This window comes from Brassica oleracea, chromosome C9, assembly GCF_000695525.1.
Source record: "Brassica oleracea var. oleracea cultivar TO1000 chromosome C9, BOL, whole genome shotgun sequence".
Taxonomy (NCBI): Eukaryota; Viridiplantae; Streptophyta; class Magnoliopsida; order Brassicales; family Brassicaceae; genus Brassica; species Brassica oleracea.
Window position 1 is genome coordinate 51,628,619 of NC_027756.1, and position 19,261 is coordinate 51,647,879.

The 19,261-nt window shown below is 37.9% G+C and overlaps 3 protein-coding genes, 1 long non-coding RNA gene and 1 other non-coding gene across 19 annotated transcripts; 3 read left to right on the plus strand and 2 right to left on the minus strand.

Annotated features, from left to right (window-relative positions):
- The first annotated feature begins 1,078 nt into the window (after positions 1–1,078).
- On the plus strand, positions 1,079–2,621 carry LOC106317744 (ATP-dependent Clp protease proteolytic subunit 2, mitochondrial-like). Its single transcript, XM_013755515.1, has 2 exons — positions 1,079–1,467; positions 2,007–2,621. Exons 1-2 carry the CDS (start codon positions 1,164–1,166, stop codon positions 2,417–2,419), a joined length of 717 nt encoding a protein of 238 aa, XP_013610969.1. The 5' UTR covers positions 1,079–1,163; the 3' UTR covers positions 2,420–2,621.
- A 297-nt stretch (positions 2,622–2,918) lies between these two features.
- On the plus strand, positions 2,919–11,170 carry LOC106317741 (HUA2-like protein 1). 13 transcript variants are annotated; one of them, XM_013755507.1, is made up of 16 exons: positions 2,919–3,324; positions 3,818–3,894; positions 4,120–5,907; positions 5,992–6,496; positions 6,728–6,836; positions 7,019–7,131; positions 7,209–7,396; positions 7,496–8,234; positions 8,338–8,629; positions 8,774–8,866; positions 8,967–9,044; positions 9,161–9,339; positions 9,822–9,974; positions 10,399–10,578; positions 10,783–10,901; positions 11,088–11,170. In XM_013755507.1, the coding sequence occupies exons 1-11, from the start codon at positions 3,214–3,216 to the stop codon at positions 9,035–9,037; spliced, it is 4,086 nt and encodes a 1,361-aa protein (XP_013610961.1). In that variant the 5' UTR covers positions 2,919–3,213; the 3' UTR covers positions 9,038–9,044; positions 9,161–9,339; positions 9,822–9,974; positions 10,399–10,578; positions 10,783–10,901; positions 11,088–11,170. The 13 variants fall into 13 exon arrangements, with proteins under 13 accessions (XP_013610961.1, XP_013610957.1, XP_013610962.1 ...); XM_013755503.1 differs by having other exon boundaries at positions 10,399–10,479; positions 11,088–11,165; XM_013755508.1 differs by lacking the exon at positions 11,088–11,170 and having other exon boundaries at positions 10,403–10,578; positions 10,783–11,023.
- A 145-nt stretch (positions 11,171–11,315) lies between these two features.
- Positions 11,316–13,639, minus strand: LOC106317742. The gene is made up of 3 exons (XM_013755514.1): positions 13,071–13,639; positions 12,581–12,711; positions 11,316–12,444 (listed from the first exon to the last, which is right to left on the minus strand). The coding sequence occupies exons 1-3, from the start codon at positions 13,365–13,367 to the stop codon at positions 11,604–11,606; spliced, it is 1,269 nt and encodes a 422-aa protein (XP_013610968.1). The 5' UTR covers positions 13,368–13,639; the 3' UTR covers positions 11,316–11,603.
- Positions 13,640–16,335: 2,696 nt separating this feature from the next.
- Positions 16,336–18,474, minus strand: LOC106316083. 3 transcript variants are annotated; one of them, XR_001264719.1, is made up of 5 exons: positions 18,059–18,474; positions 17,751–17,974; positions 17,152–17,237; positions 16,956–17,073; positions 16,336–16,859 (listed from the first exon to the last, which is right to left on the minus strand). It is a non-coding gene; the product is annotated as an uncharacterized LOC106316083 (long non-coding RNA). The 3 variants fall into 3 exon arrangements; XR_001264718.1 differs by having other exon boundaries at positions 17,716–17,974; XR_001264720.1 differs by having other exon boundaries at positions 17,716–17,881; positions 18,059–18,473.
- Positions 18,475–18,883: 409 nt separating this feature from the next.
- TRNAA-AGC lies at positions 18,884–18,956 on the plus strand. Its single transcript has one exon. It is a non-coding gene; the product is annotated as a tRNA-Ala (tRNA).
- The last annotated feature ends 305 nt before the right edge of the window (positions 18,957–19,261 follow it).

Below are 19,261 nucleotides of genomic sequence, written 5' to 3' on the forward strand. Positions count from 1 at the left end.
CACGTAAAGATAACTCATGAGTTTTTTTGGTTGATTAAATGACATTATGTCCAAATTTATTTAAGGATATTTCATTAAGGTAACTGAAAAAAGACAAACAATAAAATAAGAAGTTTAAATTCATTTAATCATATTTCATTAATGTAAATGAAAAGACAAATAATAAATTAGGCAATTTTATCTGTTTTAGGATATTTCATAAACGCAACTGAAAAAGACAATTTAAAAAATATGGAGTTTAATTAAGGGCAAATCTCCAAAATAGCATCTTTTTAAGTTTATATCACAAAAATAGCACTCAAAAACTAAAATGACCAAAATAGCACATTTCTAAGTTTATCCTTTGAAAATTTTAATTTTTTTTATTTTTCAAAATTTGAAATCTTATCCCCAAAACCTCATTTCTCAACTCTAAACCCTAAACCCCAAACTCTAAACCCTAAACCCTAAACCATAAACCCTAAACCCTAAACTCTAAACCCTAAACCCTAAACTCTTAAACCCTAAACCCTAAATCCTAAACCCTAAGTTTGTGACTTTTGATAAAACATTAAGTGTTATTTTTGTGACTTTTGACCTTGAATGCTAGTTTGGGAACATAAACTTGATTTAGTGCTATTTTTGTATTTTTCTCTTTAATTAACGAAGTAAAAACATTTTCAAATGGATACTTCTCTTTTGATAATATAGATTTATAATATAGATTTAACCTCTTCAGTCTACTAGTCATATATATTTTTTATAAGAAGTAAAATCAAATCAAACTTTGAACCCAAATTCTTTTATTGGCAGATTCAAAGCCGGTTGTGCGATAACTTCATATATAGTATTTCTCATGTTCTGATAAATAATTTTTTTGAATTATATATGTATTTTTTTTTTCTGATCAAATATATGTATTTTAAATTAAAACCAAAATATTAGATTAAATAGGATAACTTTTACATATTTTTTTATTTTGTTTTGATTGTAAAATTTATAAAAGTTATATTTATAATAAATTCTGAACAAACATTTAGCCACTATGAATTTTTTTTTTTAAATGTAGTAAAAGAAACTAAAACTAGACTATAGAATTACGGGAAAAAAATGCATAAGCTACTAGTCAGCGTCTCCTGCTTCCTCCCCTCTTTCTTCCAAGCACAACCCTAGAAATTCGAGTCATGAGGGGTCTGATCTCCGGCGCGAAGAGGCTATGGACAACAACACCGCCGACGGCGATAACCACCGCCATAGCGAGAAGAAGCTACAGCGTAATTCCAATGGTTATCGAGACTTCGTCGCGAGGCGAGAGAGCTTACGACATCTTCTCGCGACTGCTCAAGGAGCGCATAATCTGCATCAACGGCCCCATAAACGACGACACGTCACACGTCGTCGTGGCTCAGCTTCTCTACCTCGAGTCCGAGAATCCTTCGAAGCCGATTCATATGTACCTCAATTCACCGGGCGGACACGTCACCGCCGGTACGCTTATCCGATTTACGGTTACGATCTCTCCCTGTAATGTTGCGAGTGTCCACGGATTCGATTGCTTTGTTCTTCAGATTGATCTATAATCTGTTGCTTGGGATATTATTGGATCTGAAATTGAGAATCTACTCGTGCTTTTGTAGAAGATGATAGTGATTAGTTACTAAACTTAGTTGATTAATTCACCAGGCGGACACGTCACCGCCGGTACGCTTATCCGTTTTACGGTTACGATCTATCTGTAATGTTGCGAGTGTTCATGGATTCGATTGCTTTGTTATTCAGCTTGATCTATAATCTGTGAGAGAATCTCCATGGATTCGATTGCTTTGTTATTCAGCTTGATCTATAATCTGTTTGCCTGGGATATTGGATCTGAAATTGAGAATCTATTCGTGCTTTTGTAGAAGATGATAGTGATTAGTATCAAACTTAAGAAGTTTCTGGGATATTCGATCATCTGTGTAAAAAGTTGTTAATGAATCTTCTTCTTAGTGATGAAATGTTGATCCGTTATGGTTATCTTGCAACAGGTCTTGCGATTTACGATACTATGCAGTACATTCGATCTCCGATAAGCACGATTTGTTTAGGCCAAGCTGCGTCCATGGCTTCTCTGCTCTTGGCAGCAGGTGCCAAGGGACAAAGACGGGCACTTCCCAATGCGAGCGTCATGATTCATCAACCTTCAGGAGGATATAGTGGACAAGCTAAGGATATGACTATCCACACGAAGCAGATTGTCCGTGTTTGGGATGCGTTGAACCAGCTCTATGTGAAACACACGGGGCAACCCTTAGATGTGATTGAGAAGAACATGGATAGGGATCATTTCATGAGTCCTGAGGAGGCTAAAGCGTTTGGTATAATCGACGAAGTGATTGATGAGAGACCACTGGAGTTGGTGAAGGATGCTGTTGGAGGTGAAAGCAAAGATAAAAGTTGAGAGAAACTGGTAAATCAAAGAAATAAACTTTGTTTCTTCTCCTTTTTCTCCTTTGCTCTTGTTTAGAGATTTATTTTCCGTCGATGATGATGGTGATAACCTCTGGAAAGGGGTTATCTTGCAGACCCTTTTTACTTTTTCCTCAGTATCAATCCATTCTTAAGACTGTTTTAGCTAGAGCTAAATGGCATTGGTTTATCCATTCCAGTTGCAGCCTCATCAACAATAACTATGTGAAGTCGCCTAGTCCCCTATAAACTGTCTGGTGCTCACAACTCTAGTAGTAGTACATACTCTCTTTTGTTTACTTGATCACCTGTGATACCTCTAGACTCACAAAAATGAAGATTTTCTCTTCATCTATTGATGTTTTTTGTGAAAAGGGGCAGGCAAGGCATAAACAAAAGTTAGTAAAAGGCAATTTTGTAAATAAAAAAATAATTATTATAAAAGAATAAAAAAGGAAAAAAAGTGATATCGTTCTCGTTTCTGTGAAAAGGGGAGGGAGAGGAAAAGGCGGCGACGTGAGTAAAACCAGCTTCTTCCTCTTCACAAAATCTCCCGACTAAAACTTTCGCTTCCTCTTTGCCCTGATTCCCTTCGATTCGACTCTTACCTCTCTCTCTCTCTTACTCGTTTTCGCATTATTGCTCGAAGCCCTAGCTGTCTCCATCGGTAGATTCTACGGCGGAATCAATATCCGGTGAAGAGTCGAAGTTTTTCTGGGCTTTTTGCGATTTCGTTTGGGTGTTTGTATCTGAACTCAAAATTAGGGTTCTTATCCAGAGTCGCCGATGGCTCCTAGCCGTAGAAAAACAGGGAGCAAAGGCATCGCGAAAGGAGAGTTGAGACTGGGTGATCTCGTTCTTGCTAAAGTCAAAGGCTTTCCTGCTTGGCCTGCTAAGGTGCGTCTTCTCCTCTCTCTCTCTCGCCGTTGATGCTTCGGCTTCATGGCATCTTTGGTTCATGATCATGTTTTTTTTCTAAGGTTTTGCACAGACTCTTCTTGTCTACTCGCTCAATCTTATAGTTCGTACGTTCGTCTTTTTTTTTCGGGGGGGTTTAAGTTGGGTTCTACGTAATTGTGTTTTCTTTGTGTTAGTTTAGTTTTATGGCGTTTTGTTGATTGACGGATTGAATTTCTCTAAGGTTCTTCTGGATAGCTCCCATGCTGTGTGTTTCTCTTAGTAGGCTTCATACGCAATAATGCTGCTTTTATTGTATGCCGAAGCAAACTTTTTTATTCTTGTGTGCTGAAGTTGTGTGAAGCTCAAAGACAGTAGTATAGTCCTCTAGCTTATTGATATGTAGTATCTCTTATGTCCAGAGTGTTTGAATTGCTATTGAGCTGCGTAGGATTTAACTTAACTTCTGTAAAGTAAATGTTTTGTGTTTCAGATCGACCGGCCCGAAGATTGGGATCATGTACCAGACCCAAAGAAATACTTCGTTTATTTCTTTGGAACACAGGAAATGTAAGCATGCCTCTTCTGTGTCTATTGATTGTTGATGTGTTGTGATTTATCTCATCACCACTTAGAAAGCTATATTCATTTGCGTCTAGTCTATTCATCACGTTACTGTAATTTGGTAGTTTCCTCCCTGATTGCAACATCACTTCTTTGTTTCTCCTTGTTGTTTGATTGTGATTTCGTTTTCTCAGTATTAGTCACTGACCAAGTAATCATACTTTAATGCAGAGCTTTTGTTGCGCCTCCTGATATTCAAGCCTTCACTAGTGAGGCAAAGAATAAACTGTTAAAAAGATGTCAAGGTAAAACGGTCAAGCACTTCGCACAAGCTGTGGAGGAGATCTCCGCTGCATTTGAGAAGTCGCAGAATCGCAAGTCAGATAACGTGGGCAGTGAGGCGCTTTTGAATGCTGTTGAGCCTAGTTTGACCAAGGCTAAGGCATTGGATGGAAAAGATCATAGAGACACTGGTAGTGATGAAAATTCTGATAAGTTCGATTCTAGGGCGGATCCTGGTCACCATAAAGTAGTTGAGAATAATGGTGCTGAGACAAAGCCTGACATAGGAGAAGAAGATTCATCACCGGGTGGTGACGGACAGGAGCCCGACTCGGATAAAAGATGTAAAGATGAAGTTCTTAGAGCCAAGCCTCTGCCTGATAGTCGAGCTACAGATAATAATCCCATTGGTCCTAACCAGAAATTAAAGGGCAGTAAAAAGGAATCTTTTGTCAAGAAGGTGGTTTCGGATCTTAATATCGCTGGTTGTGAAAGCTCAAAAAAGTTGCTTAAAGAGAAACCAAGCGCCGGAGTCTCGAGTGATAAGCATGAGTATGCAGCTGGCTCTAAAAATGGGAGTTTGGGGAAGAAAAAGAGGTTTGAAAGTGAATTTGGAAAGTCTGCATCAGGAGAAGGTGAGAGTCCACGTGCTGCTAAGAGACAACGATCTGAAGATGCTAAGGATCAAAATCCATCTAAGAGCAAACGTCTTCGTCCTGAAGGCAAAGCTGAAGGATCTGATTCTGCTGGCGTTGTGTCAATTCGAAAGCGTGAGATTGTTGATAAGGAAATGGTCGGTTATACAAGGCGCCACAAACAGACAGTTGAGCACACAAAATCTTCCTCCTTTTCTGGCTCTCGTGATAAAAAGGGAACAAATCATCCAGAACGGAAGATTAGTACATCTTCTGCTGAATGTGTGAAGGTTTCAGCTGCTCAGCTGCCTAAGAGACGGAGGGCAGTTTATATCTATGATGAAGATGACGATGAAGATTCAAAGACTCCGGTGCATGGAGGAGATACCAATGTTCGCAATGATACTTCAGCGTCTACTGATGGTCCTAAAAGTGCTAAGGCGTCCCATGATACTTCTATTAAAGTGAAGCGATTTGAAGGATCTGAAAAAAGTGCCGAAACAGGAAAGGTACCGCTGTGTAAACATAACAAGGAGGCTTCACTTACACTTCCTGATAGCGTGGATGGCCTTTCGTTCAGCTCGCCTATGGGAAAATCTGTGACCGAGTTACCCCCAGAGAATGTCAAGCCAATCTTAAAATCTCCTAAGAAATCCCCCAAGCTGATTACATTCAAGAAACAGGTGACGGGGCAAAATAAAACTGCAAAAGTCTCTGGTGCAGGAGTGCCAGATAGCGTGGAGGGCCTCTCTAACAGCTCGTCTATGGGAAACCCAGTCATCAAGTTACCCACAAAAAATGTTAAGCAGGTCTTGAGATCTCCTAAGAAGTCCCCTCAGTTGGTTTCAACTAAGGATCAGGTGGCTGGACAACATAAAATGGGAAAAGTCTCTGGTGTGGGGATGTCAAAAAAATGCCAAGGTGTTTCTTCTAAGGATGCAGTGGCTGGTTCTGATAGAGCTAGCTCTTCTCAATCTCAGGCAATAAATCAGAGGAGAAAACCAGCTTTAGGGGAAAAACCAAAAAACACGCCAAAAGTTGCAACTCGTTTGAACGATGCCGGAGTGTCAAGAGACACTTCTGCTAACTTGTCCACTGGGACGTATGTTTTCGTATTTCCCGATGTCATTGATATGTTTTTCTTTCGCTTGGAGGTTATAGTCTTTGTGTTCTTTTCGTATTGTAGGATTGGTGGCAATCAAGAAAATGGAAGTACCCCATTGGTCAGTTCTGGGTTGCCAGATTCTTCGTCATCTATGAAGGTTCTGATTGCAGCTGCCCAAGCTAAAAGAAAACAAGCACATACACCTACTTCACTGTCTGTGAATTTGGACAATAAGTTCTCTGGCATCGGTGAAACGAATATGAGAAATAACAGCCCTTCCATGGTTCAGAATGTTTCATCTTCTGCTGGCGACGCCATGGTGATTGCTACTCTGGGACACGAAGAAGATACGACTCCATCAAATCATGGAAACCAGTCCGCATCATGTAACCAAGCTGGGATTGAAGAGAATGAAGAGAGAAGAGTTAGCTCAGGGCATATGTCAGTTGGGGATGCTGTCACTGAGGCTGCAATTTCACGAGATGCTTTTGAGGGAATGATAGAGACCTTATCCAGAACGAAGGAAAGTATTGGACGTGCAACACGCCAGGCTATTCAGTGTGCCAAGCATGGGATTGCCAGTGAGGTAAGTTAAATTGTGGTACCTAATAATATTCAGCAACATTTTTCTTTACCTCTTTATTAAGACTGCCAGCCAGGGTTATCTATGATAAACTTAATAATAGACTGCAAATGAAGTTTCAATTTAGAAAGATACCTTTGCTATGGTCAAATGTTTCGAGAGAACTATCTACAGCGTTTGATGTGTGAAATTCAAGAGCAGCTTTTGATGTTTTTTGTTTTCCTTTTTTTTTAGGTTGTGGAACTTCTCATACGAAAGCTAGAAAGTGAGCCTCTTTTCCGACGTAAAGTGGACTTGTTCTTTCTCGTTGATTCGATCACCCAGTGTTCCCATAGCCAAAAAGGTAAGCTTCCTCCTGAATGGATGCAGCAACTCTCTTCAAAAGGTCGAATTTTTTAGGTGCTTAGGTATATGTATACTGTTGCTGTCTTTCTGTCTACAGCCAAAGATAATATATCTGTCTGTCTTATGTATATAACTGATAATATTAGTGATAAATCATGATGCATGTGAAATCTTCTTTAGGTATAGCTGGCGCGTTGTATATTCCTACTGTGCAGGCAGCTTTGCCACGCCTTCTAGGTGCTGCGGCTCCGTCAGGGACTGGGGCTCGTGAAAATCGCCATCAATGTCGCAAGGTTTTTTGCTCTTTGTTCGATCGAGGGCACTCTCATGTTTTTGTTGTTCAGAGTCAATAATCTCTTACTTCTGCTAGGTGTTGAGGTTGTGGCTTGAAAGGAAGATTTTTCCGGATTCTCTCCTGCATCGCTATATTGGTGATATTAGCACCTCTGGTGGCGATGCAACTGCTGGGTTTACCTTACGACGTCCATCTAAATCTGAGCGTTCTGTAGATGACCCTATAAGGGAAATGGAAGGGATGCTTGTTGATGAGTATGGGAGGTATGCAATTTTTTTCCGGTTTGATATAGTTTCTGATGGGCATGTGGTTAGAGACAGCTTTATTACGGTTCTGATACGTTAACTTCTTCTTTTCTGCAGCTATGCGAGTTTTCAGCTGCCTGGATTTTTATCTTCTCATACTTTTGGAGAGGGTGAAGAAGATGAGGATTTTCCAACCACATCACGGGAAGTTGAAAACACACATATTGAAGAACCAACCCATGCTTTAGGAAAATTAGAGGCACGTGATAGTTCGGGTGATAAAACTCCCTGTGTTCTAGAGGCTGTCAATGGTGTGCGTGAAATGGACGATGCTTCTTATCAGCCAAGAGATGAAGAACCTTCGTATGATAGTTCGAGTGATAAACCTCACTGTGTTTTAGAGGTTGGCAATGGTGTGCGTGAAATGGAAGAAGTTTCTTATCAGCCAAGAGTTGAAGAACCATCGTATGCCTGTGGGACTGGAGCAAGGGAGGACTCACCGACTGCAACCACTGCAACTGAGCTACCTCCTTTTCCAGAGGGTTCTCCTCCACTGCCTCATGAAACGCCTCCATCTCCCCCTCCCCTGCCTCCTTCCCCTCCACCCTCATCCCCACTTCCACCTCCATCATCTCCACCGCAGCTGCCACCACCACCACCTCTCTCTCAGCAACGTTCACCTCCACCACTAGCTCCTTTACCACCTCCCCAATCTATAGCTACACCACAATCATCCATAATTCAACCGTCCAAGTCTCGCTATCCTTCGTTACCCCTTCAACCAGGATTTGCTCCTCCATATCCAGTATTGCAACAGGAATACCAGATATCTACGCAGCGGTCTAGCGTTGCCACTGTAAGCACACTGGTTTCTCTCGTTTTCTGATCTAGTCATCTTGTAATTGCTCAAGCTACATTGGCTTGTACTTTTGATTTGTAAACATAAAGCGTCATTACAGAACCAACTACTACGGCCGAGCAGTGCTTCTTTCGGACATAGCCCAGGGACTAGGCATCTCGCTCCAGCACTATCCAGCCATTACTCGATTCCAAGCCGGATTATTGAATCACAACCCCAGCGCTCCTCCTTTCCTCATCCTTACCCTTTTCCATCTCAGTCAGTTGATGCGCCGCGACATATGAATGAGGATCCATGGCGGTTGACTTCAAATGCACGTCGTGCAGATACTCAACATGGAGCCTGGATACGTGGAAGAAACCCACTTCCAAGCTCTCTTACGGTTACAGATGGTATGTATATACGAGAATCATCTCAAACCTTTGTATATAAGTTTGTTCATGTACATGTCGTCTACCTATGGGCATTATGCTGCATCAGTTGGTTATAATTCTCCCTGTTTGTTTGATACTGGTGATCTTTTTTTGTAACAACAGGTTTCGTTCAGCCTCATCCAGAAAGACCACCTTCTGGGTCAATGAGCTATCAACCTGCTGCTAATACTATGCATGCGGGCCCTACAATTTTAGGTGAGACGATCTATCTCGATCCATCGAATTTAGCCGATCATAAAAGAAATTGGGATCTGTTGCGTTTCCCTGTAATTAACGTTTCAATCTGTTATTCAAGGTCATACTGCTTCGCAGATGCTACCATCTCGGCCTGACGTACCTTCTGCGGCTTGTTGGAGATCTTCTTGAAGTTAAGGTAGATAACCTTTCGGTTGTTCTTTTACACTTCAAATAGTGAGCTGCTAGTGTTTCATTAACATGTTTCACCTTATTTGTCTCTAATTTTCTTATTCCTGGATTGTTATCAAACAGTTTGAAATAGACTTCTCTCCCTTCCATGGAAGACACTTTTTTGGCGGTATATTCACTTCCAGAGGCATCAAAACTCTTCAGGCTATTGTCAGGATACTGCTGTATATTGTAAATTTTCCTGACAAATGTTATCACCGGATCATGTTCTTCACAGTATATATGCCCTTGTTTCTAATTTGGTTAGTACTACTATGCCTATAACTACACACAGGTTTTTCTAGTTAAACGAGCAAGTTTTCAAGTCTTGAATATACTGGGTCAAATCTCTGTCTGATAAGATTCATAAAACTAGTAACTGTCTTTACTTGTATTTGAGACACTATCTTGAGAAATGCTCACCCGATAAGTGTAGTGTCTGCAGTCTGCACAGAGAAGTACCTAAGTTCAAAGTAGTTTCAGTAGTGAGGCAATGACAAGTTCCCAAGTACTAAGTGCAAGTCTGTTAATTTACTCTTAATATTGGTTCCCAAAATGGTGACATGTTTATTTAGTGTTTCTTGTTGTTTGTGGGCAAAGTCACTTTGAAGTTATTCGGTGAAGTCTGTACTGTTCATCCTAGACGAGATTACTATATTAGATAACTGCTTTCTCCAAAAGAATAGTGAGGCGATGATGCTCTTCTGCTCGGTAACTTAAGTTTCATTTATGCTGTTCTTGACAGGTGTCTCTTCTCTGCATAACCTAGGTTGTCCTCCCTGGAGCCGTAGCAGGAACATGAAGCATGCATGTATAAACAACCGCGACTTCATTCAGCGGGTTTTACAAGTATCCATATTGAACGCACTGCTTATCTGAAGTTTGTTGAGGACTTGAGGTATAAGTTCCTCTTTATGTTTCTCAACCAAACTTGTCTTTGGCTTTTAGCTCAGTCTATAGTGTTTCCAGCTCCCATGAATTAATAATATCCTTTCAAGTCATGTTTGTGCTGGTGCCACCGTGAAATTTCGTTCCAAACAACAGTGATTACTGTTTGAGAACTCCGAAGAAACAGAAACATGGTTTTTTTATGTTGTGTTGGTATATCGGTTGAGATTTGGCTTACCTGAGCGAATAAACTAACTCAATTGTGCATTTGTGTGGATTTTTGATATTGACTATAGAATTTACTATATGAATGATTTAGTTCCTTGATCTCTATGTTGTCTAGAATGATTTAGTCTTTCTTATATCTGGCTTCATGATTTTTATGTTGACTTCAGTTTCTAGTATATTAACACTCAGCTGCACTGTCTCTCTAGCTAGGTTTACACTTTGGAACCCAGGATGGTGGAGTCTTGGAGATGAGTCCTGGTTGGATCAAGTTTTTGCGTAATGTTGAGGTAAAGACATTGAGCTGAAAATGAAGCATGAGCCTAATAACAATAGAAGACTGGAATCTAACAGAAACGTATTGATCATATGCTTAATTGATTTCTTAGGTAACGTATTTTAAAAACGCATATCCGTACTTTTGGTTTCGATCGTTCCCCAAAAGTTGTGGGACAATGAACTAGTAAACATATGAAACGGTTTAAAAGAATATCCTACAAAATAAAAAATTTAAGTTCAACTCATAGAAGTTTATTCTCGATTCTGTTGTTTGTTACCCGTTGTGCTATTACGTTTTTATTTTACATCCACAGCCGAAATCCACTTCTGTCGCCCGTACTGCTAGTGTTCAGGTTGCTTTTTCATGGTTATGGCAGAAGTGGAAGTGTTGAGGGAGATTAACGATGATGAAGGTGCAGCTGTGTTGACGACGGTGGGTAGCGATTTTTGTATCATGCTTTTAAATGTTCCATTTAATTTAACACACTTAGCAAATTTTTATGCTTGTTTTTAAACTGTGGATTTATGCTCTATATTTTTAGATTGTTGATGAAATATATATCTATATATTACATTATTTTACCTAACTCGCTCGACTGATTATTTCCGGGACTTTCAGAGCGGTGGAGCTAACACGTTCACACGGTGCCTTTGTAATTTTGTCAACGATCCGACAGTTCAAACCTGACTTAGTGGAAAGCATTATTCCTCTTTCCACGAAATATAAAATAGAATAAATAATAGTAACAGTCTAATACAAATTTTACAAACGAACAATTTTAATAAATTATTAAATAAATGCATGTGATACATTTTAGTAGTGTGTACTGTGTAGCAATTCATCATATTGGAAAAACGTAAAAAAAAAATTTGGACTACGCTAAGACAAGGTACAAAGTATTTTATAACTTACATAAACGTAGGAAAAAGAAGGCACACAATCATTACATCACTATCACAAGCTTTCTTCCTTCTTTATAATCTTTCTCAATTTGGAAGTTTTTCTTTCTTCCTCCGAAATTTCTCTAATCTATTTACTCCGCATTTAGGCTAAAATAGCTTCTTCTGCTTTTTGATTTTGTATAGTTTCCAAAAAAAATGGGACAGTTAAATAACGAGAAAAGCTGACCTTGTTTTAATCCATAGCAGTCTTGTTTTTCCGACCTGTTAAAGGCTTTGGTAACCCATCAAAGATTGAGCTTGTAATAGCCGCAGGTGTAAGCAAATCAGGTTTCAAACTCCACTTAGAAGTCGGCCATAGAGACAGCGATGATGAACCGTTACTGCTGTTACCCTCCGGATCTTGTAGACTCGATGCACTCGACGATTTTCTCACACTGCTAAAACTGTCTGAAACTGGAGCATCCATCAAGTTGATTGGTACAGGATTGAAGTTACTAGTCTCAGATTCTGCTGATGATAGATTAGTTCTGCTCGAAGCTTTCGATCTCAAAGCTAAGCCTTTTCCGGCTATCGATAAAAACCCGCCGTTGCTGCTACTGTTCTCTTCTTTCAACAGAAGCTCTGGAGTCCGGGACGAAAAATCGGCTTCGGATTTTTGGCGTCTCCTTCTAAACTTATCGGCACTCGTTTCCTGAGCGGTGTTGTTGTTGTTGTTGTTGTCCGGTGATTGGTTAACCTCGTCGAAAAGTGCATTGGCTAAGCTTCTGGATTTCCTGTGGTGGTTTAAGGGAGTGTTTGTGGAAGGGAAAGGTCTGAGGTACTGATGATTACCACCGTTGCTGGAGAGATGATGATGATGAGAAGTTTCGGTCTTGTTGTAAGTTCCCATCTCCAAGAATCCTCCTTCCGAAACTGTTCTGTCTGCTGGTTTTAGCCCGTAGTAACCTTGCAGTGAAGACATGGCTGGAGAAACTTTCTTATCCGAAGATTTCAGTCTCAGAGACTGGAATGAGTCGAACACGTCGTTGTTGCTGTCGTTTCGCGGTTCCAGTTCGTGGCATGAACATCCCTCTCTGCAAATAAACAAGAAGAGGATCACATGATAATGAATAAGCAGCACAACCAAAGGCTCTATTTTTGGGAAACAAGAAAACAAAGTTTAGTTAATGTAACTCAGGAGCTAGCTCGCATATCAAAGCTTTAACTTACCCAGGGTGCAAGGTGCCATTAGATAAACAAGGAGAAGGAGGATGTCTTCCAGGTAAAGGAATCTGAAGAGACTTGAGAGCAAACATTTGAAGATCAGTAACAAGTCCATTCATCTTCTTAACATCTGCTACCTGAAAAGCATACCATTTTCAACAACACAAAATCAAAATAAAAACATGAAAAAAAACAAAAACTTTTTCCTCCTCATGTGTTGTTCATCATCATGCCTCAATTCAAAATAAATAAAATCTTTTTAACATCTGCAACTTGAAAGCAAAGCATTTTAAACACAAAAAAAAAAACAGAACACAAAAACCAAAACTTTTTTTTTCCTCATGTGTTCTTCATCATGACTCAATTCAAAATGAAAACAAAAAAAAAAAATTCATTTCTACCAATACCATTAATTCATTAAAATACCATTCAACAACAACCTTAGCAAATAGCAAACCTAATCTCATCGCAAAATATCTTCTTTTTATAAATTTACCTCAACGCCGTATTTAATAGCAATGCCGGCGAGAGTATCGAACTTGGAGACGCGGTGCTCGATATATCCCCGGTCCGGGGAATTGGAGCCAGGAAACGGCGGGGAAGAGCTGGAAGGTGGAGGAGACGAAGTCGGCGACGGGATCCGAAGAATCTTAGATCTAGAAGGACTCTTCTCTCTGGAATTTTCAAACCGATCTAAGAATCCACCGTAGCAATCATCATCACGGAACCTTCCGTTGCTGTATTGCGGAGTCCCGTTGCGATTCGAAAGCCTTCTCTCTCGATCCATAAACATAATAATCTCTATCTCTAAAACTAGATCTGATCAGAATTCAAACATCAAGCTCGGTGAGGGAGAGATTAACGAAAGAGAGAGAGAGAGAGAGATGAACGAAACGAGTCGATTTTTGTTTTTCTTCTCTGAGGATTGGATTCGATTGAATTTTTATTCTTCTTCTTTTTTTTCGCAGAGTTTACGGGGGGAAACGAACGAGAGAGATCTCTGTGCTCCTCCTCCTCCTCCTCCTCCTCCTCTCGAATATCGAATTTTTATTTTTAATGAGAGCTTAAAAATAGATGAGGAACAACATTACACTACTATCGCATTATTATTAAGAAATTAAGAATATATGCTTTTCTAAAATAATTCGCTTTACAACTATAAACAAATTGACATCATTTTTGCTTTTCGACGACATTAATAATTTGTTTTTTTTTCAAATCATTGCATTTTTAAAAACATGTAAGCAAGTTTTTTTTATAATATTATTATTAAACGGACTTTAAGATATTTATTGAGATTTTGATTCGGTCAGAAGAAATTATCTAGTTATTACTTATAAATAATACACTAGGTCTGGATAATAATAAGAGCTTAACCAAGTCTGTATGTTTGACAAAACAAAATGTCGGCGAGGGGGCAGAGAGAGTCTAGCTAGTTAAATCACATTCTTCTTTACACAACTAGTAATAAATAAAACAATTAATTGCAGACGTACGGTTTAATTAAACACATTCCTAACCCACAAACTCTAGAGAGAGATAGAGAGAGTGGTCCAACCTCTCTCTCGTATGGCTTTAAATGCTTGGTTTGAGACAAATGTCAGGTTACTTTGATGAGTCCTTTGTACGTTGGTGATACTACATGACGATTATATTCATACAGCGCAGTATGAAGTGATGTTTGAACATTGTGTTGAAGCCTGGTTACGGATCTCTCCGTTTACCTCTAACTTGCAACTACTACATCAAGTATCTCCCAATGGTTCAGTTCGATGTCTCATTGTATAAGTTGCTAGTCGCCGGATTCATATGTTTTGTTCGAATGTGAAATATTTTTATGCGGCTTAGGGAAATATCATTATTGTAAGAACCTACTAAAACTGAATTCTGCATATATTTTGTCAATTTTGATTTGCCAACTTTTTACTGTAAATTAATTTGAATAAAAAAAATATGATTAAAATGAAATCATAGAAAAATTAAGTTATTCCGCTTGATTTTCATGGGATCGTAGTTCTATTAGTCACCTTGTCAAGGGCAAAGCTGCAGCTTGAACCCCATCAGTTTGGTGGATTTAATAAAAAATCTTTGTTTTGATTGTATATATTATTTTGGTTTCCACAATTTTCTTTTTAATTCTCTTTAACTTATGTTTAGTAGTAAAAAGGCCAGTGTAGTTCATTGTAACTACTATCGCATTATTATTAAGAAATTAAGAATATATGCTTTTCTAAAATAATTCGCTTTACAACTATAAACAAATTGACATCATTTTTGCTTTTCGACGACATTAATAATTTGTTTTTTTTTCAAATCATTGCATTTTTAAAAACATGTAAGCAAGTTTTTTTTATAATATTATTATTAAACGGACTTTAAGATATTTATTGAGATTTTGATTCGGTCAGAAGAAATTATCTAGTTATTACTTATAAATAATACACTAGGTCTGGATAATAATAAGAGCTTAACCAAGTCTGTATGTTTGACAAAACAAAATGTCGGCGAGGGGGCAGAGAGAGTCTAGCTAGTTAAATCACATTCTTCTTTACACAACTAGTAATAAATAAAACAATTAATTGCAGACGTACGGTTTAATTAAACACATTCCTAACCCACAAACTCTAGAGAGAGATAGAGAGAGTGGTCCAACCTCTCTCTCGTATGGCTTTAAATGCTTGGTTTGAGACAAATGTCAGGTTACTTTGATGAGTCCTTTGTACGTTGGTGATACTACATGACGATTATATTCATACAGCGCAGTATGAAGTGATGTTTGAACATTGTGTTGAAGCCTGGTTACGGATCTCTCCGTTTACCTCTAACTTGCAACTACTACATCAAGTATCTCCCAATGGTTCAGTTCGATGTCTCATTGTATAAGTTGCTAGTCGCCGGATTCATATGTTTTGTTCGAATGTGAAATATTTTTATGCGGTTTAGAAAATATGATTAAAATGAAATCATAGAAAAATTAAGTTATTCCGCTTGATTTTCATGGGATCGTAGTTCTATTAGTCACCTTGTCAAGGGCAAAGCTGCAGCTTGAACCCCATCAGTTTGGTGGATTTAATAAAAAATCTTTGTTTTGATTGTATATATTATTTTGGTTTCCACAATTTTCTTTTTAATTCTCTTTAACTTATGTTTAGTAGTAAAAAGGCCAGTGTAGTTCATTGTAATATTTTTTATTTGTGAAATATGAAAGCAATATAAAATTTAAATTTCCTACTTTTTTGTTCTTATGCATTTTTTTCTTTTATTCTGAAAATTTATATACTTTGAGTTATATTTTATTTTTATTTTTATTGTTTATTTTTTTTTATTGATTTGGATTTTATAAAACATGTTAAGCAATATTATAAATGAATTTCTCTTCTTTTAGTTTTTATTGGTTTCATATTTATTTTATTAAGTATTTTGTCTAAATTTATTATTTTTTAACTAAGCTTTTCACCAAGCTCAAGTTTTGTCACAAAATAATCATTTTTGTTTGTTCTATTTTGTTATTTTTATTTTCAAAACAAAACTAAAATGTTTTGATTGTGTATTAATATTTAATTATTATTTTCTTTCTCTTTTTATAATTATATTCTCCACATCGCCAACCTGAGTCAGTAAAAGTAAGTTAATGCATGCAAACTCACGTTTGGTTTTGTATACAACTAAAAGAGTAAGGTGTCCTATATTTGTTGTTTAATCAAAAGAGAAGCTACATCTACTATTCCAAAAATTTATGATGATGAATCAAGTATTGGAAATTAAAAAAATTAAACAATTTTAGGAATATGTAATAGCTAGAGCCGTAAAAGATTCCTACAGTAATGAGATCAACGTATTCATATATGATATAAGAATATAACCAAGCAAACTAAAAAGACGACAATCTATATAATGTAGAAAAATTATTGACTCAAACTTAGCACGTTCAGTGTGGAATTGGTTCTTCACCTATATTAATATTGTCATGGATCTCTATGGTTGGAGATCTCAGGCTCTGTGGTATCTTTTCCGGTGCTAAAAATGCATCAGGTTGAGCAGGTAGTACTGTTGACTCAGCCATGCTTCCTTCAAAAATTGGAGCAGTGTTACTTCATGTGGTATTATGTGAACCACTGCTCCTCATCACATGAGAGGGTTAATAGTGAGAGTCACAACATCCAGAATATTATTTCCAGGGTAGTCACCACCTCCTTGTAAGCAAAGCTTTGATGATGAAGCATTGGTCCATCAGTTTTCTCACTGTCATCGACTTGGCCAGTGCAGTGGAATTCTATCGTACCGCCTTTGCGTCCACAGATGAAAAAAAAATAGAATGCATCATATAAGATTAGAAAACATAGCCGAATAAATGCAGTCTAACTAAGTTAAGAGTACATACCTGAGGTGGTGAATTCACGACACAGACAATAAACTCCACAATTGTTGCTAACTCAATTTTCTGTACACCGCCATACTTGGAAGGAGTGGAGGAGCTACCAATGTCAGATCCACAAAACCTTGCAGAATTGTGTTGTACAGGGTATAAGTACGCAAGTAGGAAGCAAGTTTTGTCAAAAGTTTTAGTTTGAATATACTTAGTCTTGCAGAAAGCTCTGGCTGATTACACTTTCTTGGTAAAAGTAGAAATGTATTCCGGAGGTTGCATTGAGGAAAAGGCGGCCTGCAATGCTGTGTAAGGTTAGCATGAAAGCTGTTATGATAATGTAATTGGAAATAGACAAATATTAATTTTGGTTTTATGTTCGTTGCAACAAAGACCTTAGGCTCCACAACACTACGCACTTATGTCTCATGGAACAGACTAACAATGATATCAAACACATTTACGCACACAGTGGTTGCTCTGCAGAGTTGGTTGAGGTTCATTATAGTACCAGTTAAAACCAAGTAACGTAAAACACCATAACTTAAATCAAAGAAATATTTTTAGCAGAGATTTTAAACCTGAAAATTTAAGTGGTAAACCATTATAAGTTTGAACAGTCTGGTTCTCATTATTAAAGGTGGTTTTGATGCCTTTTATTTTCCCACAAATTGTCTCAGCGAAACAGTGGAAACAATGGTAGAGAAAGAATGTGTGAGAGAAACAGTGAAATTAATATAGGTAATACTTGAAAAGGATGGAAATGAAATCAGACCTAGAAAAAAAATCTGTGTTTGTGTTGGCCAATACCATAAGATGTTCGTAATTGCAAAACCCAAAACTCTCCACGGGAATCGGTTTCAGCGACCTCAACAAACACGGTTTGCTCCGTAAATCTAATAGAAACATGGATTTCTCCAAACCGGAAGTAAGGGTTGCTTCTTCATATGAAATACAAAACATTAAGCTAGATACTTCATTTTTTTTAAGGTGTTGAATAGTTGCACATTAATTGATTTCTGGATTTGTCTATCCTGAGAAGAAAAAAGAATATAACATTGATTTACTGCAAATAAAAATAGGAACCATCATAAGCATATCAATACCCATCAGCTCACCTCTTTTCATTACTTTATTGGCTTCCGAGAAACACATACGAATCTTGCCTGAACTGACTGTTTATAGCCGCCTGACTCAAATCAGAGAAATAAAACTGAGAAATTGCCAACTATCGTCCATTAAAAGAGAACATGAGCGATATATTTTTAGGTTTTATGAAAGTAAGGGAATTGCAGGGGGCTCTCAGAAGGTGTAGATATACACAAAATTAAGCTTTAAAATGTGTAATTAAAGAAGCAATGAAGAGGGGTGGTTGTGAGTTTAGTGGGATAACGTGATTGAAGGTCATAACTACATCGTTACATCGCCGGAGAAGGTGAAAGAGAATCGGTAGGCCTACAGTTTCTAAGAGATGAAAAGGATTATGGTTAAACCGGGCTACAACTTAAAAGCCTAGTTAAAATTAGTATAACAGTAATATAAAGACAAATTAAACGAAGTCCAAACGGAAAATAAATATTTATTAAAACAAAGACAAAACAATAGGCCTAGCCTGCTAGAAATAACAAAAGCATTCAAAATCAGAAAATACTTAAGGTGCCACGTGGCAGAAAATGCTCCAAACTTCTTGCTGATGTGGACACCTTAAGGAGAGACAAAAGTATCCTTTATTGTATAAGATGTCTCGGTGGCTAGCTTCCTATACATAGTGTTTATTCAAGTTGTTACAGGGGTAATATACCGTTTGGCTTATATGTTTATTTCATCCAGTCATGACTTATAAAAAGAAAGGTATAATTATTAGTAGTTCGGTAATATAACTAGAATATTACTATTGTTTATAAACATTGGGGACTAGAATATTACTGTTGTTTATAAACATTGGGGATGTAGCTCAGATGGTAGAGCGCTCGCTTAGCATGCGAGAGGTACGGGGATCGATACCCCGCATCTCCATATCTTTTTAGTCCTTTTTTCGACTCGTCCATAAGTGGCCTCTTAAGTAACAAGCAACTCAGATACCTTTTTGGGCCTAGTTAAAATCCGGACAGCCCAACGTTTTTGCTTTTGACTCGTAGTCTTTTTTTTTTTTTTTTGAGATCAAACTGACTAGTCTTTTTTCTACAATTCTTATACTTTTTGTAGTAGCTTCACATCAGATTTGGTGGTAGATCATGAAGATTAAATTGAAAACGAAATCCAGGATTTAGAACAATCAACTTATAAACAAACACACATGGGAACAAGGATATGGATCTGAC

What these genes read in the sequence shown, in the direction of transcription:
- LOC106317742 (XM_013755514.1), bottom strand. Translation starts at nt 13,367, where the DNA reads ATGTTTATGGATCGAGAGAGAAGGCTTTCGAATCGCAACGGGACTCCG. An exon ending in CTATTAAATACGGCGTTGAG is followed by an intron (nt 12,712 to 13,070) that starts GTAAATTTATAA and finishes TATGCTTTTCAG; the next exon opens with GTAGCAGATGTTAAGAAGAT. An exon ending in AATGGCACCTTGCACCCTGG is followed by an intron (nt 12,445 to 12,580) that starts GTAAGTTAAAGC and finishes GTTTATTTGCAG; the next exon opens with AGAGGGATGTTCATGCCACG.
- LOC106317744 (XM_013755515.1), top strand. Translation starts at nt 1,164, where the DNA reads ATGAGGGGTCTGATCTCCGGCGCGAAGAGGCTATGGACAACAACACCG. An exon ending in GGGCGGACACGTCACCGCCG is followed by an intron (nt 1,468 to 2,006) that starts GTACGCTTATCC and finishes ATCTTGCAACAG; the next exon opens with GTCTTGCGATTTACGATACT.
- LOC106317741 (XM_013755507.1), top strand. Translation starts at nt 3,214, where the DNA reads ATGGCTCCTAGCCGTAGAAAAACAGGGAGCAAAGGCATCGCGAAAGGA. An exon ending in GCTAACTTGTCCACTGGGAC is followed by an intron (nt 5,908 to 5,991) that starts GTATGTTTTCGT and finishes TTCGTATTGTAG; the next exon opens with GATTGGTGGCAATCAAGAAA. An exon ending in ATCGCCATCAATGTCGCAAG is followed by an intron (nt 7,132 to 7,208) that starts GTTTTTTGCTCT and finishes TACTTCTGCTAG; the next exon opens with GTGTTGAGGTTGTGGCTTGA.